The sequence below is a fragment of the Marmota marmota genome, unplaced genomic scaffold, assembly GCF_001458135.2.
Source record: "Marmota marmota marmota unplaced genomic scaffold, marMar, whole genome shotgun sequence".
Taxonomy (NCBI): domain Eukaryota; kingdom Metazoa; phylum Chordata; class Mammalia; order Rodentia; family Sciuridae; genus Marmota; species Marmota marmota.
The window spans coordinates 4,453,266-4,464,647 of NW_025999962.1; the positions used below are offsets into that span (position 1 = coordinate 4,453,266).

General features: G+C 58.8%; 1 protein-coding gene across 1 annotated transcript in view; it reads left to right on the forward strand.

Moving 5' to 3' along the window:
• Efcab6 (EF-hand calcium binding domain 6) overlaps positions 1-6,862 on the forward strand; it is a 190,341-nt gene extending 183,479 nt beyond the window's left edge. Inside the window, 4 exon segments of the mRNA XM_048803015.1 lie at positions 903-1,071; positions 2,319-2,503; positions 4,905-5,054; positions 6,517-6,862. Of these exon segments, the coding sequence (XP_048658972.1) occupies positions 903-1,071; positions 2,319-2,503; positions 4,905-5,054; positions 6,517-6,639 (627 nt within the window). The 3' untranslated portion in view covers positions 6,640-6,862.
• Positions 6,863-11,382: the final 4,520 nt, after the last annotated feature.

The window sequence follows — 11,382 nt, forward strand, 5'->3', positions numbered from 1 at the left end:
GGTCTGGGCGAGAGGCCCCTGTCTTGCAGCGGGGTGGGGAGGGCGTGGGAGCAGGGTCACACCCTGGACGGTCTTCGGGGTAGACCCACAGGAGGCCGCCCAGTGTTGGCATGGCGGCTGGAGAAGGGAATGCCCACCCCAGGAGCTACGCAGGCCCTGGCAGGAAGAAGGACCTGGGCCCCCCGCTGAGGGTCGTTGAGGAGGCTCAGGAGAGAGGTCCGGGTTGGACGGAATTAGCTTCCCTGCTGTAAATGGAAAATACAAGGAAACCAAGAACAGCCTCCTGCTTGGTCCACATCATTTCGAAATAAGAGATATTCTGTGTTTACTAGATGGATACCTCGGGCCAATGACAGGTCAGTCCCTCATTTAGGTAAGACCTCCTCAAGGGGACCCCTGCCCCAGGCCCCAGGCACGTATACCACTGGTGCATTTCAACTGTGGCTGTATATTTATTTCCCAAGCTATTTTGGCATTATGCTTTGGCTCAAATACAGCTCACTGATGGAAATGAAATTTGTCAGTTGTAGGATGTTTATCTGCTTTATTCTTCATTGTATTGACCCTACCTGTGTCGCTGCGCACCTCCAACCCCGAGTCCCCTCGGCTGGTTCTTTATTATTTTCACTTACTTTATTTATTTATTTATTTATACCAGGGACTGAACTCAGGGGCACTTAAACACTGAGCCACATCCCTAGCCCCATTTTATTTTTTATTTTGAGACAGGGTCTTGCTGAGTTGCTTAGGGCCTTGCTAAGTTGCTAAGGCTGGCTTTGAACTTGCGATCCTCCTGCCTCAGCCTCCCAAGCAGCTGGGATGACAGGTGTGCTCCACGCACCCAGCTCTTACTTCCACTTTGAACCTCATTTTAAACCACCTTTTATTTTCCTTCCCAGCAGACCCCCGCGAGCATGGGGCTAGCGCCAGGCAACCCTCCCCTGCAGAACTGCGAGCCCCTGGAGAGCAAGCTCAGGAAGCAGGTCCAGGGCTGCTGGCGGGGGCTGCTGAAGGAGTGCAAGGAGAAGGACGTGGACAAGCAGGGCACCATCTCCGCCTCTGAGTTCCTGGGTGCGCTGCGCCTCTGTCCCCTTTGCCACTCCTGCGCAGGAGGCTGTTCTCCCTGGCACAAGCCCATACTCCGGGGGGAGGCAAAGGAGAGCAGGAGAGCCACGGGGCCTTCTGGGGAGTGGGCAGCCTGCAACCTGCTTGACCACGGCACCCTCTGTGACTGGCAGCTGGAGACCAGACCTGTATCACTGGAGAATGTGGCGCTCACGGACCAGGCAGCGAGGCAGGGGAGGGGCATAGGCACAGTCCGGGGGCGGGGGGGGGGCCCCACTCTGCCCGGCCTTCCCTCCTTGGTGTTGGTTAAACTGCTGGGACTTACACACCACTAGGTGTGGCGTGCTGGCCGAGGTCTTCTACACCCAGGAAGTGAGTCGGACCAGCCGCTTAGCTCTTCCTGGTAACCCTGCTGACATAAGAAGTTCCCTCAAGACCCTCCAACACGGTGCACACTCACTATCACAACCGAGGCTTAAAATGCACAAAATAAGGTGTCATTTAACAGCACATCTGAAAAAGTACTCGTAAATTAAATAGGAAAATATGAGATCAATACTAATCAAATACTATGATGTTGATCAAATGCAACATGTTTTGCTAAAACCAAATCAGCAAAACTGATTTTAATGTCCATTCGAGTTGCCCTCAGTTTTTGAGTTAATTCTTTTGATTCTGAGCATGAGGCACCCTAATTGGTGCTGCTGTTCTTACGGTCGTTGTTTTTCTTCTTAACCATGAACTTCCTGGTCAGTCACCGATCCATTATTCCCAGGAGCTTGCTAGGCTTAATAGTGCATCCAAAATTCAATACTGACCCACGGCCAGTCCTTCTGCATTCCCCTCCCTGCTGACGCCTACTGCAGGTCGGGGCACGGGGAGTAGTTCCACAGATCGTAGATGTCATTGGAATGAAAATGCAGAGCGTGCAGATGGTCAGGGCCTAACAGAGTCCCCAGCGCCCGTCAAGCCCCCTCCCACAGCCGCCCCAGCAGCCTCCCCCTGCTGCTTGCACCAGCCCCTCTCCTGACTCCCACAGTACCCTGTCCACCCACTGCCACCACAGCTCTGGTGACAGCACAGCGGGCTACCCAGGACCGTGGGCCTCTCCTGGGGCACTGAGTCTGTCGTGCGTCTGTCTGCCCGGCCGTCCACCCACCTGAGCTCTGAGGCAGGAGGGAGGGCCAGCTGCGGGTGCTGAGGGGAGGGTGAGCGAGGGGACCGCCACTGACGGCCTGCCGTCGTGTCTGCAGCCCTGGTGGAGAAGTTCAACCTGGACACGAGCAAGGAGGAGAGCCAGCAGCTCGTCCTCAAGTACGACTTGAAGAACAACGGCAGGTTCGCCTACTGCGACTTCATCCAGAGCTGCGTGCTGCTGCTGAAGGCCAAGGAGACTGCGCTGATGCACAGGATGAGGATCCAGAACACGCAGAAGATGGTAGGAGCGCGGGCGGGGCGGGGCGGGGCGGGGCGGGCGGGACGGGGCCCCTGGCCAGGCCAGCCCCACTCTGCCACCAGCCAGGACTCACTGCCAGATGTATGTCCCTGGCCTCTCTGCCACCTGCCCACAAACCTTGCTCAGAGGTTCCTGGACCCGTGACACATGCTGAGTGCAGCCTGACCCCATCTCCTCTGTTACCCAAAGGCCCTGCAGGGCAGCTCTGGGTCAGGGCTCAGCCTGGAGCAGGGCAGGGTAAAGGCGAGTGTCCGCCAGGCTTCAGGGACGTTGAAGACAACTCAGAGACTTACTTCCTTGTAAATAATTCAGAGATCTCCTTTCTCTCCTTCTGGAACCACAGAAAGGCCTGGAGCCTGGACCTCGGGTCCTCGGGTCCTGGGAAGAGCTCAGGTAGCTCAGGTAGCTCTTCCCAGAGCCATGAGGAGGGAGCATCAGCCTGACACCAGGCACAGTGTCAGCCACTCACACGGGGCCCTGCAATGTGGGGCGGGGCGGCAACCACCGGAGACAGCTGAGTGCGCCTGGGCGTGGGGTGGGGCTGGAGGACCCCTCATTCCTCATGGAGTTCTCCCTCTGTTCCCTCAAAGGGACCCTGCAGACACTAGGTGGCACCCAAGGGCGCGGCTCATAACTCTCAGCTGTGTGCAGTCTTCCACTGACCCTGGCGCCATTCGGGTTCGCGGCCTCTCCTCCCGCGCACCTTGGGCAGGCCTCCCAGACCTGGACCAGGAGGGACCCCAAGCTCCTCTGCATCCTCAGTGGCGCTGAGTTAGATGACAAGTGCTGCTGGCGACTCAGGGAACAAACACTGAGTTCAGTCACTTTGGGACTCAGCTGGAGGGGCCCTGCCCCACCCACCCACCCACCCACCCCTGGCAGCCAGCAGAGGTCAGGGCGCACACTGCCAGCACATGACTTGGTGTCTGCCCAGCTGCATTGGTCGTGTTGTGCAGAATCAGGGGCCCTCTTAGCGGAGCTTCCATTTAAACAAGCAGGGCCCGTGTGAGGCTTAGGCCGAGCTCATGGAGGGGAACTCAGGTTGGGGCGTCCTCTGGCCAGCTCAGCTCTCTGGTGAGCGGGAAGAGGCCACAGGTCCCAGGAACACAGCTGGGGACCATGGAGACCACGTGGCCTGAGAGGCCCCTACCTCCCTCCTTCCTCCATGCCCACGACCTGTTGCCTGGCCTGTGAATGAGCGAGGTCTGCTGGCCGGAAGGCCTGCGCGGAGTGGCCAGTGAGAGTGCTGGGAAGAGCGCGCTGGGCCTCCTGAGCCTCCCGAGGAGAGGCTGCCCAGCTTCCAGAACTCATCTGCCCTCCGTGTGGCTAAAAGCTGGTGACAGGTGCCCTGGGACAACCAGGGAGAGCGGCCTCGTGGCAGATGGCCCAGCACAGCCCACTGCTCTCCTGGCCCACCCCAGGCTCCACGCCACGCTTCACAATGGTTCTGCCCTTCGCGCCCCTGGGAGAGCAGCCCCTGCCCACCTGACTCGCTGTGGCCCTGTCTCAGCCCATCTCCGTCCCCTCTGGAGCTGCCGTGGCCCCACCATAACTGAGGCGCTCTGGTGAAGCTTCTTGCAGAGAAGGAAGAGAGTGGGCTTTCCAGCCTCTGGGCATCTTCTCTGCAGCCTTCAGCAGCGTTGAGCCCGCTGGGGAGATGGCCCCGGGGCTGCTGGTTCTGGCACTGCCAGGGTCACGGGCCAAAGAGTGCCACAGTGTCAGCACACCGTGGAGTGATGGGAACTGGACGTGGGACGAGCCACTGAGCCCAGAACCCCGTCCTCGGGGTGCATGGACCCACCGATTAGGCAGATTAGCAGCTACCAAAGCTCTGGGGATCTGGGGTCTTTCCATCATAGGCGCTAAGTGAAAGCAGTTTGATCTGCTAATTTGTTTTACATAGCGCCATGTTCAGATTAAACTGTCCCCAAAAGTGTTACTCGTTGCTGCCGACACTCACCTCTGTGATATCCAGACATGTGTTGGGCTAAATCCTGCTAAAATATCCTGTTTCCAGTCAGTGGCGCCTAAGCGATGCTGGGGCGGTGTGCGCGTGTGCTCTAGTTGCTGGATGGGACCACAACCGGGCGAGGTTTTAGACTCCTTATAATCTACTGGAATTCCCAGGGTGGAACCTCTTTTTTCTCAAACCATCTTGAAGTTGACCTGGCACCCGCCAGGCCCTCACCTGCAGGAGGGCATGTGGCCTCCTGAGCCTCCGTCTCCTCCTCTGTGACCTGGGGGTAGGAGCTCGACCCCCTTCACAAGGTGCGGGGAGGGCCGCAGGGGTCCATGGCAGGCGAGGACAGACACCCCCAGGGAGCTCCCACCCCTCCTCCACCTGGCCCTGGGTGCCTCCCTCCCAGCCTCCCTTGTGTTGCAGAAGGAGGCGGGCACAGAGTCGTGCTCTCTGCACATGGCGCTGCTGCGCATCCAGCCCAAGATCCTGCAGTGCTGGCGGCCCATGCGGCGCAGCTTCAAAAGCTACGACGAGGGCAGGACGGGGCTTCTGAGTGTGGCTGACTTCAGGAAGGTGAGCCCAGCTCCCAGGGGTGGTGGCCTCTGAGCAGGACCCACCACCCAGCATCAGTGGCCAGAAAGCTCAAAACAGGGCCCCTGTGGTGCCACACAAAGGCCCAGGTGACCTGCTATCCCAGCCCTCGCCCCCTGGGGCTGGTTACCTGGCCCTGTCCACCTGCCCCTCCCCTCAAGCTCCAGTTCCTCCTGAGGGTCGCCCTGGCCTGCATCCCACCCTGCAGCGCCACTGCCCTTGGCAGCTTCCTGTGGGCCCCGCCTACTGCCGCTGCTCCTGAGCCCTGGCGGGTGCTGGGCAGAAACCCTGTGCTCCATCCAGGCCCCTGCCGCTGGGCCTCGTGGTAGACCCAGAAGAGAGCAGGACACAGGCCTCCCATGCAGCCCGCACACAGTGGGGCTGCGCCATGGTGCTCAGGCTGAACGGAGCCCAGGCCAGCCCCTGGTCAGCAGCCCTGCAGCGGCTCCACATTGCCCATGGCCACCTTCCCTGGGGCCAGGCACAGTGGCAGCCAGGGTTCTCCTCTGGCCATGAACGAGGAGCAGGAAGGAGGGCGGTTCTCTTCTCCCCTCTTCAGACACTGCCCTCAGCAGAGGAGGAGATGGGCACAGGCAGAGGACCCAGCCCTGCTGAGCACTCGCTGCTTCATCCCAGGGGCCCGACAGCCAGGCCAGCTGCCTTCCGCCCAGGGGTTTCCTCTTGGAAACACACCAAGACAAAACATAGATAAGAATGGGTAGCCTAAGCTTTATGACCAGAATCTGTCTCTTGGGATTTGTGGCTGAAGGTTCAACTTGACTTCCCTCCACCTCAGGGAGTCCAGAGCTGGCATGGTGGCTGGACGGTCATCAGGGACGTGTTTCCATTGACCACCATGGATGCCTGGCTTCCTCCCCCAGTGCCAACTCATGCTCCAAGATGGCTGCTGGAGCCCCAGCCTCATGTCCACATTCCAGAGAGGAAAGGAGGAGAGGAAGAGGACCTGCGCCTTTCCTCTAGAGCAGTCTCGCAGAAGTTCCAAATAGCATTCTCCTTTCGTTTTCTCTGGTCAGGGGCCTGGCTGCAAGGGAGGCTGAGAAGTGGTCCCTGATAGTGGGCCACAGCAGCCTAGAAGAAAAACAGGTTCTGTCACTGGGGCAGGGCAGTTGGCTCTGGGCGACAGATAGCTGTCTCTGCCATAGGCTGCATCACTGGGCTCCTGCGGCCCACCCACATTAAGGCCCTGAGGCCAGGTCTCCCCACCCCAATCCGCTCCTCCGTCTGCTCACCCTGCCTGGACATGTGGCCCTTCAGGAAGGTCGGGGTGATTGGCCTGCAGCCCGGGAGAGCCAGGGTTTCCATCCCTTCCAGTGTCACACCCAGATGCACAGAGGGGCCGCCCTGGGGCTGTGTCCTGTGAGGCGTGCCTTTCTGGGAGGGCTGCAGGCCGGCCTGGGTGACGGTGGCCTGCTGTGCCCCGCAGGTGCTGAGGCAGTACAGCATCAACCTCTCGGAGGAGGAGTTCTTCCACGTGCTGGAGTACTACGACAAGACGTTGTCCTCCAGGGTCGCCTACAACGACTTCCTCCGCGCCTTCCTGCAGTAGCCTGCACCCAGCACGCACAGTGGGCCTGGCTCTGGCCCAGGGCTAGTAAAATAAGGGCATTGAGGGGGCTCCTGAATTTCCCAAAACCTCTCCTGAAAGGAGACCTGGCCAGCCTGCAGCCCTGGTTTGGCAGGCCGTGGCCGCGGCTGGAGGCCTCTGCAGGCGGCCTGGGCAGCCCTGCCTCGTCTCCTTCACTCACTGGTTTGAGCAAATAAAAAGTCTTCTTGAGGCTTTAAGTGTTTTAAAGCTTGAAGTTTCTGGAGGTTTTATCCACAGTCACCTGATGGGCAACCTCCTCCAGTCCAGCCCTGTGCACTGCCACCCGAGGGCTGCCGCTGGCTCAGAGGACACCTGCTGCACTGTCTGTGGGGCCACGTCTCTGTCCCTGGGGCCTGCGTGCTGCCTGCAGGGTGCCTGCTCGGGGACGCTGGCCAGCTGACGTCTGCAGAGCAGCCCACCCCACATTGGGCCTGGTTGCACCCTGGGCTCAGCCTTTCTGAAGCCTGGCCCAGGGGTTGTTGGTGTGACAGGTGACGAGCTCAGAGAAGTCTGGCCTGCTGCTCTCCTCCCCCTGAAGTGAAGCAGCCGAGGGCTGGGGCAGGTTGCAGCCTCTGGAGGCCTTCAGCCCACCGCCAGGGTGACCACCTAGGGTCAGCGGCAGGCGCCCCGGGATAGGGAGGAGGCAGGTCCTGGCCCCCAGCTCCTGGGGCACTGGGCCACAGCTGAGGTGACTTGGGCCAGGCAGGGCTGGGGAGGCCCCAGGTCCAGAGAGCCCTGGGCCAGGGGAGCTCTGGGAGAGCCTGCTACAGGGAAAGCAGGGGCAGCCGAGGCAGAGGCCCCAGAGCCGCATGGGGCCCTGAAGCAGGGGCCCCACAACCTGGCTGCTACTCTCAGGCCTTGCAGGCCCCTGCCACTCCCTGCCTCAGAGTCCTTGTCCATGGAGGGGGAACACGCTCTGACCCTGGGCCCTTGGGAAGCACTGTTGCCGGGAAGAGGCTTCCATCTGAGATAAGGAGGGACATGAGCACCCACATACCGGGTCCAGGCAAGGACTGGAGGACACCAGCTCGGGCGTGGGCAGAGGGGCAGGGTGGGGCCAACGTCCAGGGAGCACAGGAGAGTGCCAGTCTCTGCCCAGCACTGCTGACACATCACCATCTGGGCTTCCCCTGGTATTCCCACTTGACAGGTGAGGAAACTGAGGCGTGGGAAATCGACTTACCCCCAGCCTCACACTCACAGTGAGTGGCTGCCCAGGCCAGTGCTGAGGCCCAGATGACAGTGTGTGCTGTGGCCGGGTAGGTGTCCCCTAAGGCCCCGTGTTGCAGGCTGGGTCTCCACCCATGGCCCTGATGGGAAGGGCCAGGAACTTTGGGATGTGGGCCTAGCAGGAAGTGTTGAGGTCCCTGGGACTGTGTTGCCAAGGGGTGATGGGACCGCAGCTGCTCCCTCTTCTCTCACCTTTGCTTCCTGCTCCATCGTACACTCCTGCCATGAAGTGCTGCCCATCTCAGGCCCAGCCTCCTCTTCATAAGCTGGTTGTCTCGGGTATTTTGTTACAGTGCAGAAAGCTGACTGACACAGCCTGGGGCTGGGATGGCTGCCTGGAGGAGGGCGAGTGGCCCCTGCCCAGAGCCTCCTGCCCAGCACCCTGCTGCTGCAGCCCTCCCAGGGCCTTCTGCCCTCTTCTGCCTAGCCCCATATTCCTCCCAAGGCCCAGCACTGAAGTCACCCGCATCGGGAGCCTCTGTGGCCTCCGGGCAGAGGCAGTGCTCCCTGCCCATGCCCCAGTGGAGGCAGTGTCACAGGCAGTGTCTAGCTTCATCCCCCGCACCACCTTACAGGAACCCTGAGCACAGAGTCCACCAGGGTAAGGATGCTGACCTTCCCCGCCCACCTCATCTGCCCCACAGAAGGTGCTGTGTCTGACTGGGCACAGCTCATCCCTTTCTCAGAAGGAAAGCAAGCTGGTCTCTGGGCAGTGTCAGCCAGTTGGTGACAGGGGCCTCTCTATGACTGACAGTGGTTGCTGGCTCCTCATGGTGCTGAGGGTGGCCCGGAGGTCAGACCCCTTCAGTTGGATGCATCTCCCAGATCCTAGGTCCTTTCAAAAGTCCTAGGTCCTTTTGGCCAGCACTGCTGGTGGGACACCTGGTGTGACATCTTCAACAGGATTGAAATGCAACTTCATCTATAAGATGAATCAGGTGACTCTGTGCTTTTAGTGAGCTCTGGAAAGAAAGTTTTGTAGCCGAAAACTATTCTTCTGACCCCCAAAATTGGAAGTGTGTTCCTAAACTTGCAAAATGACTTAATACAGTCCCCGCCGTGGTGGTGGGTGGGCTGCTCTTGCCAGGCCTCAGCACTAGTGGCCCTGCCTGGGTGCCTGGCCCCCACCTGAGTACTGGGCTTCGGCTTCCTCTGACTGACACCCACAGCCTCACAAGTGGCATCTGTGGCTTCTTCCACCCATTCCTCAAAACTCAAAGCCCTCCCTTCCATGGAGCCGCCCTGATTTCCTGAGGCTGACATTTAGTCTGGCACCGATCAGCAGTCTTGTGGGTCCATGATTTTTAAGGAATAAAGATGGAGAAGGAAGTAAAGAAAGAAAACAAGACCAACAACAGACCATGTAACCTACAAAGTCAAATATATTTACCATCTAAATTCTTATGAAAATATCTGACTTCCAAGAACAACAACAACAAAAAAAATGAGGCCTCTAAAGGCAATTTTAAAATATAGTGTGTGGAGAGAGAACCTCATAAGAATCAAACTTAGATATGACACAGGTTTTGGAACAGGTTTGGGGCCTGGGTGACTGGGACAGGAGAAGTAAGGTTTTCTGAGGAGGATTCCAAGAAAATAAAGGGGGAAGCAGCCATGCCCAGAGCTGAGGATAGGAAGATCATTTAGGAACAGAAAATAAATTCAAAATAACAGGTTGATCTGTTACATAATGGAAAAGGAAGACAACACACACGATCATATGTGATTGGCATAAAACCTCAGAAAGGAATCCAGTGGAAATGCTCGAAATGAAAATCATCGTAACAAAGCTAAAGAGTGCCATTGACAGACTCAGCCCCAGATTTGGCACAGCCCAGGGAAGAATGAGTGAATGTGACCAGGTCCATAGCAGGGGCTTAAAGTGCAAAGGAAAGAGAGCGGGGATAACATAACGGAATATCTAAGAGCTAATAGATACCCAGTGCATCTCCTAAGGGCAGGAGCCTTGAAGAGTCCCCTCAGTTCCCTCTCTGTCCTTAGGACCCAGCCTAGGGGTCAGCACTGGTCCTGTGTAGACCTCATCTTGGCCTCTACCTCTCCCTCTGATTCTGCCATATTGATCTGTTTTTTTGTTCCCTGCAGGGACTTAATCTGTTTCTGCCTCAGGGACTTGGCACATGCCATCCTCTCCACCTGCAATGATCTTCCTATCCTCAGCTCTGGGAATGGCTGCTTCCCCTTTTATCTTCTTGGAGTCCTCCTCAAAAAACCTTACTTCTCCTGTCCCCGTCACCCAGGCCCCATTACTATCTCACTGTCCTCAGAGCCTCCCCATCATCTCCAAAGGGTCTTGTCCTTTCCTGCCCCCTGCCCCCCAGGAAGCATGCACCGCATGGGGGATACTTCCCTGCGGCTCCCCATCAGTGTTCCTGTGCCTAGAAGAAGTCCCAGCATGGGTGGGCTCAGCAGGCAGAGCCTCCGTAAATGCTGGCATGCAATGGTGAAGGACGGTTCAGATTCCGGTTGGGTGTCCACCGTGGGCCTGCATGGCCTTGGAAGAGTCAGATCTCCACCCTCTTCCCTGGCAGCGCCTCTCCTGGGTGAGGACTCGCACTGGGGTTTCCCGTGAAGAGGTTTTCAGAGGATGAGGCACTTCCCAGGGCACCGGGAATGAACCCCTGGCAGTGGTGAACACCCCCTCACCAGCAGCACCGCATCCCCTCACCTTTGAGGAGCCAGGTGGCCAGGGAGGAAGACCCTGCCCTGGCTCACGGGCCTCCCCTGGACATCTTCCCCATCCCGGAGGATCCCCCACCATTGGACAGAGCAGGCTCCCCAAAATGGCAGAGGCTTGACAGCTTTAAAGGCACCTTTCTGCCCCCAGCCCCGACTCACATAGCACATGTCCCTTCTCAAGTGACTTTGTACACAGCCGAGCCCTCTGCTAAGACCCGTGGACATCGCCAGACACAAGCAAGGAGAGGTGGGCAGGGGTCCTCCAGGCAACCACAGGCGCCCTGGCCAGCACCTCCCACCCACACCTCAGGAGGGCGCTCTGGAGGTACGAGAGGCTGAAGGCTGAAGGCAGGCCGCGGGGGATCAGGTCACAGAAGTGCCTGGCACTTGGGCCTCATGTACCACTGTGGCCTCTTGGAACTCTCGGCTCTATCTATCTTTGGCTTTGTTTTGTGAGTGCAGCCCAGGGGCCAATGGAGTGCTCGCTGGGAGCCACCCACCCCCACCTCCTGGCCTGTCTGGGTGGGCTCTGGGGTGTCACTTCCTTAGGGGGCAACTGGCGGTTGTGGAGCTGGGGTGAAGCTCTGGCAGAGCGCCTGCCTAGCAAGCCTGAGGCGCTGGTTCTACCCCAGCACCATGAAAGAGAGGGAGAGGGAGGGAGAGAGGGAGAGGGAGAGGGAGAGAGAGGGGGAAGGAGAGAGGGAGAGGGAGAGGGAAGGAGAGAGGGAGAGGGAGAGGGAGAGGGAGAGAGAGGGGGAAGGAGAGAGGGAGAGGGAG